The following is a 24,537-nucleotide window of genomic DNA, read 5'->3' as shown; positions in this document are numbered from 1 at the left end:
CATTTACTTTAAAACTTTCTGTTCCTATACTTTTGCTCGCCTGAAAATTGGGTGGTCTGATACAAAAGGTCAGAGGTGGGTAGTAACGAATTACATTTACTTCGTTACATTTACTTCAGTAAATTTTTTGGGTAACTTGAGCTTTTAGAGTAGATTTAAAGATGTGTACTTTTACTCAAGTACATTTGTAGTGAAAAACTTTACTTTTACTTCGCTACATTTGGTGGCGTTCCTCCGTTACTGTCAAATGGTAATAAATATGAGATTTTTTAAATAATTAGTTTATATGACTTGTTCGCAAGTTTCGCGAGACGCTGGAGAGGCTGCTTCACGAGAGGCTGCTAGGCATCTCCCGCTTACGTTTAGCGCGCGTTTAGGTGGAAGATGATGGCTGAAGCAGAAGACGTGTGCGAGTTATCAGAGGCAGATCACCCGTGGCATCAGGTTCAGTCTATGTTTTCACTCCAAGATGTCAAAAAGAATAGTTTCATAATGCGATGCATGCTGTGTGCACTAAAACGAACTGACCTCGCAGCGTACAAGAATTCCAGCTCCAACCTGAAAAAACATGTAGCGGGTTTATGCCTATCTGAACCCTATTAATGGTAATTTGGTAACTATGGGCACTTTGACCTTATTGTAATACCACATTTCACACACTGTCCGAATGTTTTTCCTCATATGCGCTCTCGTGCAAGCAATGACAAATATCTGTTGAACCCTACAAACAACACACGTTCATGAACAAACGTTCATTCTAAACGTCTGCACATTTTCATATCCATTTTCCACAAAACGAAATAAATTGAACAGCATACTGTGACGTCTTGCATTTATACACAAATCCGGACACCTCACTAAAGTGTAGAACATACATACAAAATAAAAACGGGATTGTATTTTATTTTATTCCTACCTAAACAATGTACTTATAAAATGTAAGAATAAAGTATGTTTTTAAAGGAACTGCTCTTAAAAGGAAGAGCTGGTTAGCCTAGCACATTACTCATTCACACCGTTTAACCATTAATCACACACATACACACACATTATATATATATAAAGCCTATTTTTCCTATTATTTTTACTTACTGCTATTTGTGCAAAGTGCCTGTGGTTGCATAATTACCAATTAATTGGTGATTCAAGTTATAATGTATAATAAAACCAAACGTAACCTAATATGCATATATTATTATTTCATCAGAGGATTCACCCGAACAAGCTGAAGGTTTATGAAGAACTAATCGAGTCAAGAAAACGAGGATCAGACTCAGTCACGGTTGATGAACCTCGTTCAAAAAAGAATCCAAAGATCATGAGTGCGATTTCTAGCCCTGCAACGAAGGTAACACAGGCAGTGATTGACAAGCTGCTGATCAATTTTGTCTGTGAAGGAAACCAGCCATTTTCTATTGTAGAATTACCATCATTTAGGAAAATTATAGAAACCTTGCAATCTCAGTGCACAGTCATGACGAGAAAAATGCTGCGTCTCAAAACGCAGGATACATTAGAAAATATGAAAAGTGCACTTGTCCAAAAATTAAACAATGCTGAGTACGTTGCTACAACTGCAGACTGCTGGTCAGCCAGGCAGCGCAGTTACTTGGGGGTTTTTCCTTTAGAGAGATGTTCAGCAGCCTTGGCTTGTAGACGAATGACAGGATCACATACATTCGATGTAATTGCTGCTGCTTTAGAGGAAATACATGTAGAGTACAAAATCAGAGGAAAGATTACAAGGACGACTACAGATAGTGGCTCAAACTTTCTGAAGGCCTTTCGAATATATGGGGAGGAGAAAGAAAGAAAGAAAATGATGCTCAGGATGCACAGGAGGAGGGAGACTTCATACTTGAGGATGAATCTGACGAAAGTGAATCGGAGGTGGAGTACCAAGACCTTTGTGGCATTTTAGATGAGGACTGTGGCCTGGAATACCAACTTCCCAGACATCAAAAATGTGCATGCCATCTACTTAATCTTGTTGCTACTGTTGATGCTTCAGCGGCAGAATCTGGAAGTGATATATATATAAAAGACTATCACGGTCAGCTTTTGTGAAATGCAGTGCACTGTGGAACAAAACCAGCAGGTCAGCCTTGGCTTTTGAAACTGTGGAACGTGAGTGCAAACTGCAATTTCTGCGACCCAATCAGACACGTTGGAACTCACTGTTTCTTGCTGTAGAAAGGTTGGTGCGTATCCAGAGGGAACAAGGAGAACAAGCAATCCGAAACGTATGCACAGCATTAAAGATAAAAATGTAAGTTGTAAGACCGGGTAGGATTTGGTGGTTTGGTGGGAGTGTACATTATGACACAGCTGATCTACATTTATTATTATTATTAACCATTTGTCTTTTATGGTACAGGCTGAATACAGCTGAATTGGGATTTTTGGCTGAGTATGCTACTGTAATGAAGCCAGTTGCAATGGCCCTCAACCTACTCCAAGGGGAATCATCAGTTCATATGGGTTTTCTGCTGCCAACACTTCATCAACTGCAGGACAAGCTGAAGAGGCTGGAGTCAACCTGTAAAGTCTGTCAACCCCTCCTTACGTTTTGGAGAGGTCATGAAGGAACCAGAGCTTATTGCTGCAGCTATACTGCTTCCAAAGTTCGGAACTGCCTGGACAACAGACCAAAGCATCTTGACAACAGGTAATGTATCTGTCAGTTCATGTCAATTCAAATGTTATTTATTTGATTTTGAGATAAGACCTTCTCTCTGTTTCTGTTTTATTAGTGGTGAGTTGCAATTTAATAAGTTCTAAGGTCTGGACTGGTGGTGTGAATAGTGTGAATAAAATATAGGAAATATATTGTAAAATGTAGGATTATGCAGGTAAAGTGTGTAAAGCTGTCTTGGCACAGGACTAGACTACATAAAAGATCAACTGGAGATCAGCGTGGAAAATGATGCCCTCTGCTACAGCAGCCCTTCAGATGAAGAGGACTTCTTCACATCCATGAACACAGGGCACTCAGAGACAGGAGAGCTGGAGAGATACCTTTCATGTTCATCAGCTGGAGGTATGGATCTGTTACACTCCTTTCCACAAGTCAGGAATTTGTCTCTAAAAGTAAACACATCCATCCCAGCATCTGCAGCCTGTGAGAGACTTTTTAGCCATGCAAGTTCAACAGTCAAATTCTGTAAAACTGATTGTTCAAGAAAGAACATATGACCAAATAAACATTCACATACTGAAGCGCAAACACACATAAACAAGTTCGTACACAAACATAATAACAAACACACACTCTGCTCACACACCCTGTCTTTTGTTCTCTGTTAGCTAGGTTAAATGCAGATGCTGACAAGTTTGTGTTGTGAATGTGAAAATAAAGACAGAGTTAACTGTTAGAAAAACATCTGGGTGTGTTTGAGATTTTATTGCAAATGACAGGTTATGTGATGTTAATGTGCCCATCACAGGACTGAGAGGCTACTTTACTTCAACCTAGGTTTTATATTAGCAGAACAAAGAGACTTTCAAGGAGAGGTGTGTGAAAGCTCTAACTAGTAACTAGCTACTTGAGTAGTTTTTTCATCGGATACTTTTTTACTCTTACTCAAGTAACTATTAAGATTGTTACTTTTACTTTTACTTGAGTAAATATTTCCATAAGTACTTGTATTTTTACTTGAGTACAGATTTTGGATACTCTACCCACCTCTGCAAAAGGTTCTACGTTTTATGTTGTTTAACACGTCTAGATGTACATACCAGGAAATAAAAGCTGAAATCCTAAATTCTCGTCTCATATCCATCTTTTGATCTCAAACCCAAATGTCTTTGGTGTATAACACAAACAAATTAATTGACCTTGTCGTTCCAATAGTTTCAGAGGGGAATGTGTATATATAATGTCCAAAACAAGGCTTGAGTCCTACAGCAGTGTCGCTAAAGACTAAAGACATGGCAAAGAACAAACTAGTTAAGTTTCTTCAAATTTTACAACCCTAAATCCATGTTGCTGTGTGACTTAGCACTAACAATACTCCAGCACTGTACTCACACTGAACGTCCAGGTACACAGATGAGTTGTGATCTCCGAGCTGGTTTTTAGCTCTACAGTAGTATAAACCACTCTGTGTAGAATCAGTCGTGTTGATGGTGAGATGGTTTCCGGTTCCTATCTGCTCTCCGTTCTCTCTGTACCAGGTGTAGTTCAGCACTGCTGGGTTTGCATCACTGCTGCAATTCAGAGACACTGAACTGCCCAAAAGCACTGAAGCAGATGGAGACGCTGATACTGACGTGCTTCTAGGAGCATCTAAAGGAGGAAGAACAGGATTTAGGAGACTCCATGAATCATTAAAAGTGTAGTGAATGTGAATTAATCAGCACTTACACAGAACATGTAGTCTAAAAGAGCTCTGTGCTGATTTGGTCTTGTTCTGGAGCTGGTAGGTGGCAGTGCAGGTGAAATCGACTCCATGATGCAGGTGAGTAGCGCTGAAGTTCAGCTGAGAGGAACTGAAGCTGGTGTTGTGGTTCTGCTCCTGTCTTCTCTCCTCAGACAGGAAGTTCCATGTAAAAGTGGGTGGCTTTAAGAGACATGGAGGAGCTGGAGCAGAGCAAATGAGACTCACTGAAGTTCCCTCCACCACCTCATTTTGGTCCTCCACCTTCCCCTGATCCTCCTTATACAGTGTTATTGAGGGGCTGATTGGAGAGTCTGAGATAAACACACAGTATCACATTAGAGATGAGTTTTAAATGTGTTCCAGTGCATCATTAGTGTAATTACAGTTACACTGTACACACACACTGCTGCAGCTCTCACCTCGCACTCTTATATCTACTGATGAAGATTTATACGTCTCTTTCAGTCTTCCTGAAGTTTCTATTCTAAAGTAATATCTTCCACTGTCACTCTGTCTGATGTTGTAGAAGATGGTGGTGCAGTTCTTCATGCGGAGGTCTCCTATAATTTCCCCTTCAATCTTGTTCTCTTTAGTTTCTTTAGAGTTAAAGACTTTGTTTTTGTAAGGGTCGTCTTTATTCCAGATTCCTGTAAGAGCTGTCTTGAGGTCTGCATCATATTCTTCTTTAATCTCAAAACTGCAGGGTATGAGAACACAGAGTCCTCTCAGAGCTTCTACACTCTGTGGTAGACTGATGGAGAATTCTCTACACAAAACACCTGCAGACACACACACACAACACACACACACACACACACACAAAACCATTACTACAGTAACACACACCACAAAATCATTATTACAGTAACACACAACACAAAATCATTACTACAGTAACACACACACACACAAAATCATTATTACAGTAACACACACACACCACAAAATCATTACTACAGTAACACACACACACACACAAAATCATTATTACAGTAACACACACACACCACAAAATCATTACTACAGTAACACACACACACAAAATCATTACTCAAGTAACACACACTCACCACAAAATCATTACTACAGTAACACACACACACCACAAAATCATTACTACAGTAACACACACAGCCCACAAAATCATTACTACAGTAATACACACACACAAAATCATTACTACAGTAACACACACACACCACAAAATCATTACTACAGTAACACACACAACACAAAATCATTACTACAGTAACACACACGACACAACATCATTACTACAGTAACACACACACACCACAAAATCATTACTACAGTAACACACACAACACAACATCATTACTACAGTAACACACACACACACAACAAAATCATTACTACAGTAACACACACACACCACAAAATCATTACTACAGTAACACACACAACACAAAATCATTAGTGCAGTAACACACACCACAAAATCATTACTACAGTAACACACACACAAAATCATTACTACAGTAACACACACACACAAAATCATTACTACAGTAACACACACACAAAATCATTACTACAGTAACACACACCACAAAATCATTACTACAGTAACACACAACACAACATCATTACTACAGTAACACACACACAAAATCATTACTACAGTAACACACACACAAAATCATTACTACAGTAACACACACCACAAAATCATTACTACAGTAACACACACACAAAATCATTACTACAGTAACACACACACACAAAATTATTACTACAGTAACACACACACACCACAAAATCATTACTACAGTAACACACACAACACACCATTACTACAGTAACACACACACAAGACAAAATCATTATTACAGTAACACACACACACAAAATCATTACTACAGTAACACACACACACAAAATCATTACTACAGTAACACACACAACACAACATCATTACTACAGTAACACACACAACATCATTACTACAGTAACACACACACATCATTACTACAGTAACACACACACACACAAAATCATTACTCCAGTAACACACACACACAAAAGCCATTATGAAGCTGAGAAAAGAGGGAAAATCAATCAGAGCCATTGCACAAGCATTGGGAATAGCCAATACAACAATGTGGAATGTCCGGAAAAAGAAAAAAACCAGTGGTGTACTAACAACTAGACATGGAACAGGTCAGCCAAGGAAACAACAGCAGCTGACGACAGAAACAGTGAGAGCTGTGAAGAAAAACCAGAAAGCAACAGTTAGTGACATCACCAACAACCTCCATAGGGCAGGGTGAAGGTATCACAATCCATGTCCACCATTCAAAGAAGACTTCGAGAGCAGAAATATAGAGGCTATAACACAAGATGCAAACCTCTCATCAGCAGTAACATCAGAAGGCCAGACAGGAATTCACAGAGAAATACAGAGATGAGCCACAAAAGATCTGGAACCAAGATTAACCTCTACCAAAGTGATGGAAAGGCCAAAGTGTGGAGAAAGAAAGGATCTGCTCATGATCCGAAACATACGAGCTCATGGGTGAAGCATGGTGGAGGTAGTGTCATGGCATGGGCTCGCATGGCTGCTTCTGGAACAGACTCACCAATCTTTCAACCAACCAATCTAATTGGGAGGAACTTCATCATGCAGCAAGACAACGACCCAAAACACATTGCCACACAACAAAGCACTTCATCAGGGGAAAAGTGGAAGGTTTTAGACTGGCCGAGTCCATCAGCAGACCTTAACCCAACTGAGCAGCATTTCACCTCCTGAAGAGGAGACTGAAGGGAGAAACCCCCGAAAAATAACTACAACTGAAAGAAGCTGCACTACAAGCCTGGAAAAGCATCACAAAAGAAGAAAGCAACAGTGTGGTGATGTCAGTGGGTCATTGGCATGAGGCAGTTATTGCAAGCAAGGGATATGCACCCAAATATTAACTGTTATTTACTTTCATTTACTCTAAGACTATCTGTTCCTATACTTTTGCTCCCCTAACAATTAGGTGGTCTGATACAAAAGGTTCTGTTTATGTTGTTTAACACGTCTAGATGTAAAAACCAGGAAATAAAAGTTGAAGCCCTAATTTCTTGTCTCATATCCATATATAATGTCCAAAACAAGGCTTGAGTCCTAGAGCAGTGTCGCTAAAGACTAAAGACATGGCCAAGAACAAACTAGTTAAGTTTCTTCAAATTTTACAACCCTAAATCCATGTTGCTGTGTGACTTAGCACTAACAATACTCCAGCACTGTACTCACGCTGAACATCCAGGTACACAGATGAGTTCTGATCTCCGAGCTGGTTTTGAGCTCTACAGTAGTATAAACCACTCTGTGTAGAATCAGTCGTGTTGATGGTGAGATGGTTTCCGGTTCCTATCTGCCCTCCGTTCTCTCTGTACCAGGTGTAGTTCAGCACTGCTGGGTTTGCATCACTGCTGCAATTCAGAGACACTGAACTGCCCAAAAGCACTGAAGCAGATGGAGACGCTGATACTGACGTGTTTCTAGGAGCATCTAAAGGAGGAAGAACAGGATTTAGGAGACTCCATGAATCATTAAAAGTGTAGTGAATGTGAATTAATCAGCACTTACACAGAACATGTAGTCTAAAAGAGCTCTGTGCTGATTTGTTCTTGTTCTGGAGCTGGTAGGTGGCAGTGCAGGTGAAATCGACTCCATGATGCAGGTGAGTAGCGCTGAAGTTCAGCTGAGAGGAACTGAAGCTGGTGTTGTGGTTCTGCTCCTGTCTTCTCTCCTCAGGCAGGAAGTTCCATGTAAAAGTGGGTGGCTTTAAGAGACATGGAGGAGCTGGAGCAGAGCAAATGAGACTCACTGAAGTTCCCTCCACCACCTCATTTTGGTCCTCCACCTTCCCCTGATCCTCCTTATACAGTGTTATTGAGGGGCTGATTGGAGAGTCTGAGATAAACACACAGTATCACATTAGAGATGAGTTTTAAATGTGTTCCAGTGCATCATTAGTGTAATTACAGTTACACTGTACACACACACTGCTGCAGCTCTCACCTCGCACTCTTATATCTACTGATGAAGATTTATACGTCTCTTTCAGTCTTCCTGAAGTTTCTATTCTAAAGTAATATTCTCCACTGTCTCTCTCACTGATGTTGTAGAAGATGGTGGTGCAGTTCTTCATGTGGAGGTCTCCTATAATTTCCCCTTCAATCTTGTTCTCTTTAGTTACGTTAGAGTTAAAGACTTTGTTTTTGTAAGCATCGTCTTTATTCCAGATTCCTGTAAGATCTGTCTTGAGGTCTGCATCATATTCTTCTTTAATCTCAAAACTACAGGGTATGAGAACACAGAGTCCTCTCAGAGCTTCTACACTCTGTGGTAGACTGATGGAGAATTCTCTACACAAAACACCTGCAGACACACACACACAACACACACAATCATTACTACAGTAACACACACCACACAATCATTACTACAGTAACACACACACACACAAAATCATTACTACAGTAACACACACACACACACAAACACACACATAACCATTGCTACAGTAACACACACAACACAAAATCATTATTACAGTAACACACACCACAAAATCATTATTACAGTAACACACACACCACAAAATCATTATTACAGTAACACACACACAACACAAAATCATTATTACAGTAACACACACACCACAAAATCATTACTACAGTAACACACACACACACAGCATAAAATCATTAATACAGTAACACAACACAAAATTACTACAGTAACACACACACACACAGCATTTATCTAAAGTGTGTAGAAATATTTACTCCAAACTGCAGTTGTGTTACAGAATCACACCAAACTGATTCAGTTACTGCCTGAGTTTAACACACTTACGTTATCAGGTCACACATTAAATATAAATTCTACACAAACCTCGAAACAGAAAACAAACGATGATGATGAGTTTCTCTGCTGATTTCATCTCTATGTTCAGGAAAGATCACCTGGAGAAGAGACTAACACACACACACACACACACACACACACACAATATGGTTTGTTTAAAAAGAACTACATGTGAAAACACACTGAGTCTGTTATGCCTGAACTGAAGTGTCATCACACGACATGCTGACAAGCACACACACACACACACACACACACACGCACACACACACACACCCCATCCTCTCACACTCACCCTGCCCAAAGCTCAAACACTAAACGTGTATACTGCTGCAGTTTACTGTAGGAAGTGTGAAAAAGCCCCATAACCTGCTGCATTATAAACACACTGTGCTCGGGGTGTAACAAAGCCTCGTTCAAAGCCGGGGACAGAATGAGGACGTGAAAACGGCAGCCCCGGTGCTACCGTAAATAAACATGGCCACGCCCATACTCTGCATTCTCCCACAGGTATTACAATTTTCATACGCAGTCTGATCCGTTAGCACCGGCGAATGCTCGGGGTGATGGAAAAGAGCTCTTCACTTAGCACTCTGTCTTGCTTGGTACTGTTCGACCCGAGTGAGAGGGAGTTTGGGACGGGACTCCAGTTTCCCAGAACAGCATGGTCAGAGCAGAAAGGGCACAGAACACACCCACATCTCCAGGCCCTTCTCCTGGGACAGGCTTTAGATGCAGCAAACAGATTCACCCTCACAGGGTTGGAAGACTTTGTCCTCGGGGAAGAGGACTTTAGTGGGAGGGGGACTTTAAGGAAGTTTACTGAAGGTCTCAACTTAAAATGCATGACCAAGACCTGTTTATCTTTCAGCAGTTATCACTAATCCAGTTTTTCTCAAATTATATTTAAATCATCTCATCACTCATCACTATCAGCTCAGTGCGCTGTGCTCTGATTGGCTGAGAGCAGTACGGTGTGTTCTGATTGGCTGAGAGCAGTACAGTGTGTTCTGATTGGCTGAGAGCAGTATGGTGTGTTGTGATTGGCTGAGAGCAGTAAACTATATTCTGATTGGCTGAGAGCAGCACAGTAAGCTCTAATTGGCTGAGAGCAGTACGGTGTGTTCTGATTGGCTGAGAGCAGTATGGTGTGTTGTGATTGGCTGAGAGCAGTAAACTATATTCTAATTGGCTGAGAGCAGTACGGTGTGTTCTGATTGGCTGAGAGCAGTACAGTGTGTTCTGATTGTCTGAGAGCAGTACGGTGTGCTCTAATTGGCTGAGAGCAGTCCTGTGTGTTCTGATTGGCTGAGAGCAGTACGGTGTGTTCTGATTGGCTGAGAGCAGTACAGTGTGTTCTGATTGGCTGAGAGCAGTACGGTGTGTTCTGATTGGCTGAGTGCAGGACAGTGTGTTCTGATTGTCTGAGAGCAGTACGGTGTGTTCCGATTGTCTGAGAGCAGTACAGTGTGTTCTGATTGTCTGAGAGCAGTACGGTGTGTTCTGATTGTCTGAGAGCAGTACGGTGTGTTCTGATTGGCTGAGAGCAGTACGGTGTGTTCTGATTGGCTGAGAGCAGTACGGTGTGTTCTGATTGGCTGATAGCAGTACAGTGTGTTCTGATTGGCTGAGAGCAGTACGGTGTGTTCTGATTGGCTGAGAGCAGTACGGTGTGTTCTGATTGGCTGAGAGCAGTACGGTGTGTTCTGATTGGCTGAGAGCAGTACGGTGTGTTCTGATTGGCTGAGAGCAGTATGGTGAGTTCTGATTGTCTGAGAGCAGTACAGTGTGCTCTGATTGTCTGAGAGCAGTACGGTGTGTTCTGATTGGCTGAGAGCAGTACGGTGTGTTCTGAATGTCTGAGAGCAGTACGGTGTGTTCTGATTGGCTGAGAGCAGTACGGTGTGTTCTGATTGGCTGAGAGCAGTACAGTGTGTTCTGATTGGCTGAGAGCAGTACGGTGTGTTCTGATTGGCTGAGAGCAGTACGGTGTGTTCTGATTGTCTGAGAGCAGTACGGTGTGTTCTGATTGGCTGAGAGCAGTACGGTGTGTTCTGATTGGCTGACAGCAGTACAGTGTGTTCTGATTGGCTGAGAGCAGTACAGTGTGTTCTGATTGGCTGACAAACATCACACACACACACTCACACTCACTCACCACGCCCGAGCCTCACACACACTCACCACGCCCGAGCCTCACACACAAAAAGTGTATACTATTGCAGTAACTCCATTTGTTGTATAAGTTAATAATGTTATAAGCTACATGGTAAAAATCACTCCACACTGTAGCTACGTTAAAGCTACATCCATGATTAGAATCTCCTCGAGTCATTTCTCTTGTTTCCAACAGCTACATAACCTGATGGATTATAAACACACTGCATTAGGAGTGTAACACAATGACTCTCTCTTTTCTTTGTAGCTGCCTGCAAACTCTTTTCTACAGCATTAACATTCACCTGGACAGTTTTACACACGAAAACTTGATCCTGCAAAAATCTCTCTTTTGGTATTGTCAGCTATTGTAGTCACAGTGGTGTATAGAGGTAACTAATCCCCATGGCACAAATCCCCTGTTCCTGCCTCAGAGCTGAGGTACAGAATTTTGGTTAAAGGTGTACCACGTGTCACTTCACCACAGAAGCCAGGTTGTTAATATTAAAAACGGTGGACTTCCTGCATGTTACACTACAACAACACAATCTTCATTGCATGTACAGACAAATCTGCATGGCCTGGTTGTTCAACATGTCACTGATACATGCTCCTCTGTTAGCAAATATGTTTAGCTTTGAATTCTCTGTCCTAACTCAGAACTCAGAAAGATACAGTGATAGAACTGAAATGTCAGCTTTTAGAAACAAAACTAGCTGTAAAAAATCAGCTACTGTAGCACCAGTGAAGCATGGTGAAGAAGGGGCCTATATGTAAATATATTTTTGGACAGTAGATCACCATAAGTGGTGTAGTGCAGGAAAAAGTAGATCTCAAGTTTAAAAAAACATGTGAACACTCCTGCTGCAGCTAACAAACAGATACTGGTAAGATTACACAGTTTTATTTACCTTAAGATCAAATCTACTATTTTCCAGCTGAGTCTCGTGAACTAAACTGTTATTATTACAGATAGAGAGGTTCTTACCAGAGTATGTTAGCGTCTCCAGTTCTTGAGCTGAAGTGATGAACATCACGTTTACAGTAACACTTTAACTGCCTCTGACTCTCAACATCCAGAGTGTCAAACACTAACAAACAGGAACTTCTTCAAGTGTGTGTGTGCCTTGTTTAAGAAATTCCATTAAAACACAAGATTAAAGATACACACCAGATTAAATCTGTAGAAGAAATACACACATGAGCACACTGCTAGTGTTAATGCACTTGTGTGTGTATCCTTAAAACCTGCTTACAGAGCCACATATTGATGCAGCCTTTAAGATTTCAACCTGCTGAGTAACACCTAATTTGGATGGGATTATTTTTCCACAGGGAGGTGGGTACTGTAATTATTACTGAAGTATATCTGGGATTTTAGTCTGTAATTAGTATATTTATGGATATATGGTCATGTGACCTATTAATGATCAGCCATGTCCCTTACAACAATAGCTTATAATAAAGATCAAAACAATCAGTTTGTATTAAAATGAGGTGTGTGTGCAGTATGCATGGAATTGTTAGTGTGACGAGCATGTGTACATCGTCTGGAAATCTAATCTCGTCTGAATAGTACCTTAGTTACTTTTAGACCTTTAGGACCATGTGATGGTTGTACACTGACTGGGATGAAACAAAGCCCTGGCCAAAGTAACTCTATAATTTATCTTTAAGGACTTGATCTTGATGCATATTGCTGATACAGGAAGCCAGTGGAGTGGCATGGTGCTGGGACTAACATGCATACAAATTGATAGCAAAATGTGCCACCATATTTTGGACCATGTGCAGTGGTTTAACAGTAAAAGCTGGTCGGCAGATAGTTTCTACTGTTGAGCTGGGAGAAGACAAGAGCCTGAATGAGCCATTGTGTTGCATATTTCCTTTAGTACCTGCACCTAAGCAGGGCTAATCTCCGAAAGCAGACAAATTCGAAGGGGCAGGCAGAAATCCAAGTACAAACAGTTCCAACGAGCAGGCTTGGACAGGCTTGAGTTTGGACATGTGAAACGTGGTGTGGATCCACAAAGCTCTGGATAGCTTAAGGTGCACGGCCACAGGGTTGAGCACCTTGGAGATAGGGAACGGTCCCACGAAGTGAGGAGCCAGTTTTCTGCAGGCCATCTTGAGAGGCAGGTCCCTGGCTGATAGCCACACTCTTTGGCCAACTCAGTAGGGCAGGATTCTGAGATGGCCCACTTGGTGTAGCTCCTGGAACTCCTTAGCAACGTGAGGCAGGCTCTTCTCCAGGTGTGCCGGTATTGCCTGACAAAGTCCAGGGCTGAGGGTACAGAAGCCTCCAACTCCTGTGTGGTGAAGAGTGGGGGCTGTTACCCGTAGGCGACTTGGCGAGAGGCCCCTGGCAGCTGATGGAAGTGAGTTGTGGGTGAATTCTACAGAGACATGTGAACTGGGGTCAATCCTGGTCAGACATGATGTTGGTGGCAGGCCGTGGAGGTGAAAGACATGTTGGACTAGGAGCTGGGCAGTTTCCTTGGCTGAGGGCAGCTTGGGCAGCAGTATGAAATGTGCCAACTTGGAAAACTGGTCCACCATGATAAGTATGGCAGTGTTTCCTGTGAAGTGAGAAAGGCCCGTGACAAAGTCCATAGACAGGTGCAGCCAGGGTCTTTTGGGTGCAGGCAGGGGTCAGAGGAATCCTTGGACATCATCTGCTGAGCACAGACAGGGCAGGTGGCCACAAACTCCCGGACGTCGCTCCTCATGGTGGGCCACCAAAAGAGTTGGACAAGTGCTTGGGCACGGGTGATACCGGGGTGGCAGAATATCCTGACGCGAGAGGGTGTCAGGCTTGCCGTTCTTCGAACCAGGGTGATACGACTGATACAGAAGGTGACTTCTTAGTGCCAGACTTTACAGTCAACCCATAAGACACAATAACCAACCACTAAGGCTTCTGGACCCAACTTTAAAGCTCCAAGTAGCTTTGGTTTTGCTTCCTGCACTGCCACCTCTAAGACTGTTGTTATGTACCTCAATGTAGGGCTGCTCCACTTCCAGTATGACTGGGACCAGCTCACATTCTCATGGGAGGCAGAACTGTTCTATGGTGGTAGATTCTCACAACTGAAGAATCTTTAGATCAGCATTAGCACCAACAGATGCATCATTTCTGAAAGGCTACTGACTTACAATATCCAGGTAGTACCATGGCAGGTGAAATCTGCTACCCTAGGTACTGTTTTCTGTAGTCCTGCCCATGAGACCACATGTCTGAGCTTCAGCACCACAGGCCTACAACTTATGTGGACCATTAGCTGCTCCCAATAGTCTATGTGTTCATACAGCTTGCCATCTCTCAGAAAAACAAACTTATCCAAGACATTACTAAATAGGTTACTAAAAAACCACAGAGTAGTTTTTAGTTTATTTAGCGGAGGTAGATGGATGGCAAAATCTGTCCATTCTTATTGCGGAGCTATGCTAGTGCTGCATGTCAGGATAGAGAAAAAGACACAAATAACACATACCTTATTAATTTGTCTGAACATGACGCCCAGTAACATTTCACAGTATTAGCACACAAAATCCGTCTTCGGTGTTTCTAGTATTAATCGCTAAAATAAATGAATGAAATAAAAGTGGAGATTTTGAGTTTCTCTCTCTACCCCATTTGTAAATCAAGTGACCGCATGTGGGGTCCTGACTCCAGGTTGGGAACCCCTGGGTTAGTGTGTGTCTATGGTAGCTGATACACTGCAATGGCTGAGCTGCATTACTGGACGATTTAGCACATGGCGCACACAGGAGGTGCTCTTTCAGTGTTTAGTCATCATCAAGTTTTGTGTCCATGGCTAATTATAAAATAACCATGCTGTGAATGCTCTTGGTAATTTAATCCTGATTGGCATTTATCAACATAGACATTTGAATATGAAGGAAATAAGCGAAACTTTTGAAAATCTAGTGAAATTTAACTATAAATTTTAATTTAGTTTGGCTACAAAAATATTAACACAACTTTACTGAAACATAAACAAAGCCCATTAAGAGTAAAACAGCAGTTATAGTAGCAACTAAGTGATTTACCAAATGTTAACTGGATAAAGTTAATAATTAGTGCTAATGAGGACAAACCGTTTGGACCATTCAAAATTCTTTATCTTTTATTCTTTATTTATTCTTTATAAATCTGTATAGTTTTTATTTTTAAATTTATTTTGTTTTCCATTTCAACTTTTCCTCAATTTTTCCTCTTTTAAACGTCTTTACATTTCATTCAGTTTTAATTTGTTTCCTAGTATTTATGTTTATAGAGTTGATTTATTTTCTTTTTCAGTATTTTTTTCCATTATTTCCATTTCTATCAGATTTTTCCCCAGTTTTCTTTCTTTACACTTTTTTAACTTTCATTTTTAATACGTTTTCCTTAAATTCATTTTTATTCACCTTTTCTTCTTTGTGTTTCTATCAATTTCTTTCCTATTTATTTAAAAAAACCTTTTTTAAACGTTGATGTTTGATAAAAATGGAAATAAAGAGAGGAAATTACATGGGAAGTGCAAGTTAAAGAAAAAATCATCAGTAATTTACCTCCACTCCTGAGGGAAATGTTGATGTTCCGGATGGTTCTGTGTCGGTTCCGCTCTCACTGTGTCTTATAAAAGATTTAAATCATTAGCCATCATTAACTAGCTTACACTCTGCGTCCATTTTTCCATGTTGCCTAGCAACAGCGTTCTCCTGATGCTTTAGTGGTGAGTATATAATCACCAAAATCATGAATTCACAAGTGAACGCTCCGATATTTACACAACTATCATACGAGTGTTTTTCTGCATTCTGTAAATAATTATTTTCTTTAATTCTCCATAAACAGAAGAGTTTTAGTGTCTAACTGTAGAACTGTGCGGTAAAGAGAACGCGACTTTATGTTTATTACGATATTTAATAATGTTTGGGTTCAGTTTTATCATGAAAAAAAGAGAAATATTTATTTACACTGCTGTTTCATTCACATCACAGGTTTTTATTAATGCGTTCATTCTAATACCTCATCGTTTCTATAGTAACAGCTCGAGTGTAATCGTTGATCAGGTGACGTTTTCTTAAAGTAAGGAGACGTTTATGTAACGTATGGAAGGAGTCTCCAGTGTCAGCGCTTTGTAACAGTCAGAGGTAAAGCTGTAACTGTAAGTTTTGCGACGTCTTCAGGACAGAGGAGTTTACGCTTCTTTGCGGTTTCTCAGTAACATGCGGAACAAGCTGCGTTTATTTTCTCTTATTAATATGAAGAGAGAGAATAAAGAGACGCTGGTGAGGGAACGAGTGTTTATAGCTGCTGTAACGTAAGCGACAACAGGAACTAACTCGTTTCACTGACGTTCTACATCATTAAACGTAACTCTAAATGGGTAAAACTAAACGGCTGTGGTGTAAGAGGAATAAAACACTCAGGGACGTGCTGTTACAGGAAAACAATCGACTTCGGCGTGGAAACAGTAACTCCGCTCCATCGCACCATCGCGTCACTGGGAGGAGTTCTGTCCGCCATATTGGGATGATGTCATCACTGTAGCATCGCTGACATCTGCTTTCACCACAGGAACCTTTTCAGGAACCTCAGAACTTTACGTGTTTTTCTCCAGGGTTCCGACTGTAGTTCCTGAGCTGAAGCGCAGAGACCCAAATTCACCAACAGCGTGTCAGACTTCTGCCCTACATTTAAAAACAATTATTCAGCTAATGAACGATTATTAAAGTGTGAAGTACGTTTACTTCACAGAAAGAAAGACTGGAAGCGAGAAAATGTGTTTTATTTTCACAAATTAAACTGTAATTTGCTCCGTGTGGCTTCATTTCTGCTAACGGAAACACAACCTGCTCCACTTTAGTTCCTCAGAAAGTTTCAGAACCTCGCTCTTATTGCCGCGGTGTGTGTTTCAGTGGTATCACACTGCCCTCTGGTGGTCACTTAGAAAATTACACTGATGGAAGAATGAACGGAAAAGTTTCCTCTAATAAATTGCGTTCTAGATCATGATTTAGTGACATCATAAACTGACTTCATACGTAGCCACGCCCCTTTATACGTCTTACACAGTATCAAAAACTATCAAGAAATGAATCTGTACAAGATTTAATTATTTAAACATCATATTTATGTTAAATCCACACATACTGTAAAAAAATGCTTTAATGATACAGAGCCGGTTTTTGTTTTTCTCTCCAAACCTTAAAGACAAACGGAAAAAAGAAACGCAGACCTGCAGAACCCCGAGATGAATAACACGCGGTTCTCTTGAAGGAGGCGGGGTTTAAACAGTAAAATATAACAATCCATTTCAGAAATCGCTCTTTTACAAATCTGTTGTGTAAAGCTCCTCAGAAAAACGGACCACATTTTCAGCAAAACGTTTTAAATCACTTTCTAATCATCATCACTATTAAAGTTCTATGGAAAAGCTTAGACCTGACACTTCGCTGTAGTATTATTAAACGTTTTAACCATTTTCAGAGTGCATTCGTAATAAATATATTTAACTGATGTTAGCTACACGTGTACCGTTAGCTAAGCGGAACACACACTGACGAATTTTATTTCACATTAATGAACTCAAAACGTTCTCCATTTGCCGTGAGAGAAAGCGAGGACGCCGCGTCGGCGCGTCTCTCAAGCGGGAAAATCGAAAGCGAAAGAGATTAAAAGAAGAAGAGAAAACTGTATTTTTTTTAAACATACGCAGGTCTGCAGCACGACATGAACGACCTTCAGGTTTTGCTCGAATAGAAACGAGCGAGATGTTCTCACTGCCATTTCTCTTTTACACAAACATTACAAGCTCACGAGTCCAGTGTAGAAATAATCAACCTTTAAACATCAAGTTCATGGAATCCACAGAGGTGAAGAGATCCTCACAGCATCACACAGGTGTGTGTGTGTGTGTGTGTGTGTGTGAGGTTCTCCTTAGTGCTCCTTCAGCTGGTCCTCCTCCTCCAGCTTGCGTATCTCCTCCTTCAGGAAGTTGATGTTTTCTCTGGAGGCCTTCAGCTTCTCCTTCAGCTCCGTGATCTCCAGACTCGTCTTCTTCTTCGCCGCCTCCAGTTTCTCCCGGGTACGCAACTCCAACTCTGCAACTAACACACACACACACACACACACACACACACACACGGAGTGCTCAGCAGCAGCTGTGACCTTGTTCCAAACCACATCCTGAGGATAAAATGGTGCACTCACACTCCGTCTCGTGTTTGTAGGCCCCGAGCGTGAGCTGTCTCGTGGTGTTCAGCAGCTGCTGCATCATCGCCGTCGGATCCTGGAAGATCTAAAAACGACAAAGCGCACGTTACCTCCTATAATAAAATATCACACCGCAGACGTGGACTCGCTGGGGGCGGGGCCTAATCGGGGTCGTACCATCTCATCGTAGAACTCGGAGACGACGGTCTTCTTGGGCATGGCGCTGGAGTCGGACTGGAACAGCTTGAGCAGGTGATACAGCGTGACCTGAGATAAACAGAGACGGCTCTCATGGAGAACTTAAAGTACCAGAACTGTGCTTTACCCGCACCAAACTCCAGGACCACAGGTTCCAGCTGAATGGGGTTAGGTTCCCGTCCAACAGGAAGTTCTGCTCTCCCAGCGGTGAGGGAGCGAGGGATTTCTGTCTGAGAGTCGCACAGACACTTTGCTTTCACTTAAAAAAAAACTCCTGGACACAGTAGAGATATTTTTCTCAGTTTTCAGCTCAAACCATTTTATTTCCACGTTATTTTATTCACATATAATTCACCTTTTTCGTGATTTGACTCCAGATTTTGATCTTTCAGGTGCTTTTACGTTGTTAAATAATATATATTTTTATTGGCATAGATGTGAGACAAAAACACTTTCACTTTTACATCTCAAAAAGTTTTTATTTTGTTTATTTGTCCATTCAGCATTGTGAACTTTGCCTTTTATGGAGTTTTGTGGGTAATTTACAAGTTCATTCTCAAAAATATTTTTCTATAAAAGAAAATCATTTGGGAATTTAATCGTCTTGTTTGTTATTTACAAAAAGAATTTTGTACAAAGGTTTTGTAACAAAAATATTTCTTAATAAATGTTCATTTTCACCACCAGCTTATGAGCTTTTAAATGGTTGATAATTACGATGATGTTATTAGAGTGTTGAAACTGCAACACCTCTAGAGACGGGATCATCTGTGTGCGAGGAGGAAAGCCGTCATTTCGCTGAGGATTTAAACAAAGAGGACAGAGAGGCGAGGCAAGTGCTTTGGCCACGCATTAAACAAGCTCGAGCAGAAGGGAAAGCGGCGTACTTTCGGGGTCCTTTTGCTTTCATTGAGGGAAAGTTCAATGATGATGAAAATTCTGAAAAGAGAAATGTTGATTTCTGAGAGACTCGTTTTGTGTTGTAAGTTTATTCTTCAGATCTCTTTTCAGTGACTTTTTCTGTTAGTTCACTGTGAGTTCCAGTGGAGTAGGTTCTCACTAAAATCTCATTTATCGTTTTGTTCACTGAATGCAAGGGGACTAAAGCACAAAGTAAAACGCAAAGGTATGTTTTTGTTTTGTAAAATGCAGAAGACACATTTTGTTTTTCTACAAGAGACTCGCTCTACTGAAGAAGATGCAGCTTTTTGGAAAATGCAGTGGAGACACAGTTTTGTTCAGTCATGGCTCCAGTCGATCAGCAGGTGTCGCCATATTGCCTTAACAATTGTCCTGGGAAGCTCGTGACTTTTCAGTCTGATGCTCATGGACATTGGCTTACTGCTGTGGTTAACTGTGAAGGTATTTTTGTTATTTTAATTAATATTTATGGGTATAACAGTACTGGGCAAAACAAGATTTTGTTGTCTAATATTACAGATGCTGTTACACAGTTTTAAATCGAAATTTCATACAAATTTGGTACTAATTGGAGGTGATTTTAATTTGGCACCCGAAGAGTGGCTGGACAAATCTCCTTCTAGTTATACAAGCCACCATTTCAATATCATTATTCAGGAGTTTTGCCATTTAAATTCCCTTACAGATATATGGAGGGTCACGCATCCTAATGCTAGTCAGTTCTCTTGGGTCAAACCTAATGGATCCTCTAAGTCACGGATAGACTATTGGCTCATCACTGAGGAATATTCTGAGCTTGCAAATAATGTTTCAGTTTCTGCGGCGCCACTGACACATCATTGCCTGGTTTCATTAACTTTGACACCAGCAATAAAACATACCGTTAGGAAAGACTATTAATGCAGAACTTTTAAAGGATAAAGATTATTGTAGTCGAATAAGAAATTTGATTAGTGAGATTAAAAATGACTTCTCTTTAACTTCAAACGGGATTAAATGGGAATATTTTAAATTTAAAACAAGGGAAATTTCAATTTGAGTTGCTAAACAAAAAAGCAGAGATCTGAAGCAAAGGGAGAAATTAATGCCTAAAGACAGCATGTATCTAATGAAAGCACAAGGAGCTTTTGTAAGGTCTCGTGTAAAATGGATGGAAGAAGGAGAGAAGAATACAGATTATTTTTGTCGGTTAGAAAAGAGGAGACAGTGAAGTAATGCAGTTCCTAGTTTAATTATTAATGACGAGGTAATCACAGATCCAAAGTTAATATCCGAGGAAATATACTCATTTTATAGTAATATTTACTCTTCATCATACTCTGAAAGCAATGCTAAGGAATTTCTTGAAAAGGTAAAAGATTTTATCCCACAGATTGATACTGAATTTAAAGAACTGTGTGATGGAGACCTGAGGTTAGAGGAACTTGAATCTGCTATTAAAAAATGCATTTGGGTAAATCTCCTGGTCAGGACGGTTTGACTACTAATTTTTACAAATTCTTCTGGGAGGATATAAAAGATTTGTTATTTAAAGCTTTAAAGGAGTGTTTTGAATTTAATTCTTTACTTCCAACCATGAGACAGGAGTTAATTATTCTCATTCCAAAGTCAAAGAAAGATAAAAGAATTATTAAGAATCTGAGACCGATGACTCGACTTAATGTTGATTATAAAATTCTTACATCTGCAACTGCTAATAGTTATAGTTATAATTCAATTCAATTCAGTTTTATTTGTATAGCGCTTTTAACAGTGGACATTGTCACAAAGCAGCTTTACAGAAATAAATGGATTCACAAAAATATATTGTAAATATTTGAATTCATCACTGTGTGGGATATAAGTGAAACTCAATCTGGTTTTATTAAAGGAAGGTTAATACACAGCAACATTAGACTTGTCTTAGATTTAAGTGATTATGGACATTTAATTAAGGATGATGGGTTTGTTTTGTTTCTTGATTTCTATAAGGTATTCGATACTGTAGATCATAAATTCATTTTACATGCATTAGAGTTTTTCGGTTTTGGTCATAAATGTGTTAAATTAATAGAGATAAATAAAGACATAAATAGTTCAGTATCTTTACCATTTGAGACTTCTAAGAGGTTTAACATTTATAGAGGTGTTAGACAAGGGGATCCGACAAGTCCGTATTTATTTATTTTAAAAGCTGAACTCTTAGCAATTTATGTGAAAAATAGTAAAGACATCAGGCCTTTGAATGTTTTAGGGAGTCAGTTATTGATAAGTCAACTAGCAGACGTAACCCTAACCCCTGGTTCTTAGTGATGCAGAGCAGATTCCAGTTGCCATTAATCTGGTGTCTCATTCTTCAGAAGCTTCTGGTCTGCAACTGAATTTAAGAAAGTGTGAGCTGATGGCACTTCATGATCATACTGAATCCCAATTGTTCAATATTTCATTAAAAAATGAGGTAAAATATTTAGGAATCGTTATTACTCAAGACCCTAAAATTAGAGAAAAAAAGTAATTTGATTGATAATATGAAAAAAAAGTCAAAATATTTTAAATATGTGGGTTCAATGGGATATCTCTATATTTGGCAGAATTCTCATACAGAAGTCAGAAGCACTTTCCAGGTTGATTCACCCAGCACTTTCTTTTATATCTGATAGGTGGATAAAAGACATTAATCAAATTCAGTATAAATTTATTTGGAAGAACAAGCACCATTATATAAGAAAATCAGATGTAGTGAAGCCGATCAGTGAGGGAGGGTTGAACGAAATTGATTTCGATGTTATGAATGGTACTCTTCAGTTGAGGTGGCTCCAAGTCTTCCTTAGAAATAAACATTCGGTTTGGTTTAGGTTTTCTTCTAAAAATTTCAGATTCTCTTGGGGGCATTGATTTCCTTTTAAGGTGTGATTTTGAGCCATCAAAATTAAAGTGTCAATTATCATCTTTTAGTCAACTATTATTATATTGGAAATTAATATACAAACACAACTTTTCGCCACATAGTTGTTCTTTGTGGAATAATAAGTGTATCCTTATTAAGGGGAAATCTGTGTTTTTTCAGGACTGGATGGACGAACGCGTCTGGTCTATTGTACACATTATGGATGGGGATGGGAATTTCCTTGGTTATGATGATTGTTGTGAAAAATACACTATTATTTGTACTCAGGAATTATATGTGTCTTTGTTGAAAGCTGTTCCTGCTGGTTTGGTTCAGTTGATTAAAGGTGCATTGTGTTATTTACCTGTGATACCAAGATTAGGTAATCTAATCATCTCTGGTATTAATTTTACAGAGCAGAGCAGTAATAATAAGGTTTTGAGAACATTAGTAAATACACAGATTTCCCTTCTAAAGTAAAGAAGAGACCCCTTGTGTTTGATTTTCCTGAAGATAAAGTGGTTCTAATTAGAACAAGATTTCTCTCTTCTCCACTTCTCCCAAAGGCAAAAGAAGTTCAGTTTAAAATTATTTACGATATTTATCCCTGTAATGAGTTCCTCAGAAACAGGTTTAATGTGCATTGTAATGAATGCACGTTTTGTGAAGCAGACATGAGTCACTGGAACATTTGTTTTATTTATGCAAATTCTCTGAAAAATTATGGGATGACCTCTACGCTTGGTTAAGTTTGAACTATGTAATACCTGACTTTGATTTTAAAACTGTAAAATATTTGTCCTTTTGTCGAAATTGTGATGTTGAATTTTTGGTTAATAACATTGTGATTTTGGCCAATTACTTCATTCATAAATGCAGATTGTTTAATATGGCCAATATGGCGGACGCGTTGACGTCTCGCAGCAACGGACCGAAGCGGCCAATGAGGCGTCTAGGCATTTTATATGTCTATGGAGACACCGACATGACTTTTATTATGAAAGACCAGTGTAGGCGTGTGTGCTCTTCTCACAGCACGCTTCACACTCCTCAGGCTAATGTGATGAAGTGAATCTCCGATAGCGCTTCATGGCAATTTCACACTTTAATCCGGATCAATTACAGAACCCAGATTTATTTCTTTATAAACTAATCCGGATTTAATATTTTCTCTGTCTGTACTATGTTTAAGAGGATGGCTGAATTTGGTCCGGATTCTGGAGGCCGTGTAAAGGTCTGAGGCTAAGTAGTAAGCTTAGCATAATGGGCACAATGCTAGCAATACTACTAGCTGAGTAGCTTGTGTAGCTCATTTAACTTTAAAGATTAGCGTCGTGTTTGATATTTGTGTAGTTTTAATCATGTAAGAGCTGCTTAAGCCCGTGGTTATGTAGTTACATGCGATGGGTTTTAGCAGGTGAATTAATGACGCTAACTGTGATTGTTTATGCAGCGCGGAAAGCTGGCGAGGCGCCTCCATGTTTGTTTTTATTCATTCCGTTAAGGCGGGAAATTCCAACTCGCCAAAATAAAAGACCTTTTCTTCCGCAAGATAATTAAAACAAATAATAATAAATATTTATAACATTTTAAACACAGTATTTTAGACTCTGTTTAACAAACTCAAGTACAAATAAAACATTTTGGATTTATTTTAAATTTTTAGCGTTCAACCGCAGTATTGAGAGTCTGTTGAAACGTGTTGCCATGGAAACAGTGTTACGGGAGCCGAGAGAGTCCGAACAGGCGCCTTTACAGTGTATATAATGAAACGCGATTTTTTTTAGTGACGCTTAATAAAACAGCGATTAGCTTCTGATTTTCAGTTCATTTGGAGTTATTGTACACAAATGCAACATAAAGTGTGAATAAATTTATTTACACTCATATATAAAGCTGCAGTTATAAACCTCGTGTTGGA

General features: G+C 39.9%; 4 protein-coding genes across 5 annotated transcripts in view; 1 reads left to right on the top strand and 3 right to left on the bottom strand.

Annotated features, from left to right (window-relative positions):
- Positions 1–3,888: 3,888 nt before the first annotated feature.
- Positions 3,889–5,171, bottom strand: LOC117599420 (sialic acid-binding Ig-like lectin 7; the record flags this gene model as incomplete). Its single annotated transcript, XM_053241597.1, has 3 exons — positions 3,889–4,288; positions 4,367–4,693; positions 4,802–5,171. Coding segments are annotated over 3 exons (1,011 nt in total), but the record flags the coding sequence as incomplete, so codon positions are not given.
- Positions 5,172–7,502: 2,331 nt separating this feature from the next.
- LOC117599466 (sialic acid-binding Ig-like lectin 7) lies at positions 7,503–9,379 on the bottom strand. The gene is made up of 4 exons (XM_053241831.1): positions 9,295–9,379; positions 8,416–8,775; positions 7,981–8,307; positions 7,503–7,902 (listed from the first exon to the last, which is right to left on the bottom strand). The coding sequence occupies exons 1-4, from the start codon at positions 9,341–9,343 to the stop codon at positions 7,589–7,591; spliced, it is 1,050 nt and encodes a 349-aa protein (XP_053097806.1). The 5' UTR covers positions 9,344–9,379; the 3' UTR covers positions 7,503–7,588.
- An 8,132-nt stretch (positions 9,380–17,511) lies between these two features.
- LOC117599419 (YEATS domain-containing protein 4) lies at positions 17,512–18,931 on the bottom strand (the record flags this gene model as incomplete). Its single annotated transcript, XM_034312953.2, has 3 exons — positions 17,512–18,525; positions 18,629–18,716; positions 18,809–18,931. Coding segments are annotated over 3 exons (381 nt in total), but the record flags the coding sequence as incomplete, so codon positions are not given.
- Positions 18,932–23,618: 4,687 nt separating this feature from the next.
- yeats4 (YEATS domain containing 4) overlaps positions 23,619–24,537 on the top strand; it is an 8,352-nt gene continuing 7,433 nt past the window's right edge. Inside the window, exon 1 of one of the 2 annotated variants that reach the window (XM_053241899.1) lies at positions 23,619–23,850. In XM_053241899.1, the coding sequence (XP_053097874.1) occupies positions 23,800–23,850 (51 nt within the window). In that variant the 5' untranslated portion in view covers positions 23,619–23,799. The remainder of the gene's footprint in view (positions 23,851–24,537) is intronic. The other variant, XM_053241898.1, reaches the window with a different exon arrangement.

Source organism: Pangasianodon hypophthalmus, chromosome 18 (genome assembly GCF_027358585.1).
Source record: "Pangasianodon hypophthalmus isolate fPanHyp1 chromosome 18, fPanHyp1.pri, whole genome shotgun sequence".
Lineage (NCBI taxonomy): Eukaryota > Metazoa > Chordata > Actinopteri > Siluriformes > Pangasiidae > Pangasianodon > Pangasianodon hypophthalmus.
Note: the sequence above shows the minus strand (reverse complement) of the source record. Positions and strands in the feature narration are given on the sequence as shown.

Coding starts and splice junctions, on each gene's coding strand:
- LOC117599466 (XM_053241831.1), bottom strand. CDS start 9,343: ATGAAATCAGCAGAGAAACTCATCATCATCGTTTGTTTTCTGTTTCGA. Junction 8,308..8,415: donor AGTAGATATAAGAGTGCGAG/GTGAGAGCTGCA, acceptor TGTTTATCTCAG/ACTCTCCAATCAGCCCCTCA. Junction 7,903..7,980: donor TTTTAGACTACATGTTCTGT/GTAAGTGCTGAT, acceptor TTCCTCCTTTAG/ATGCTCCTAGAAACACGTCA.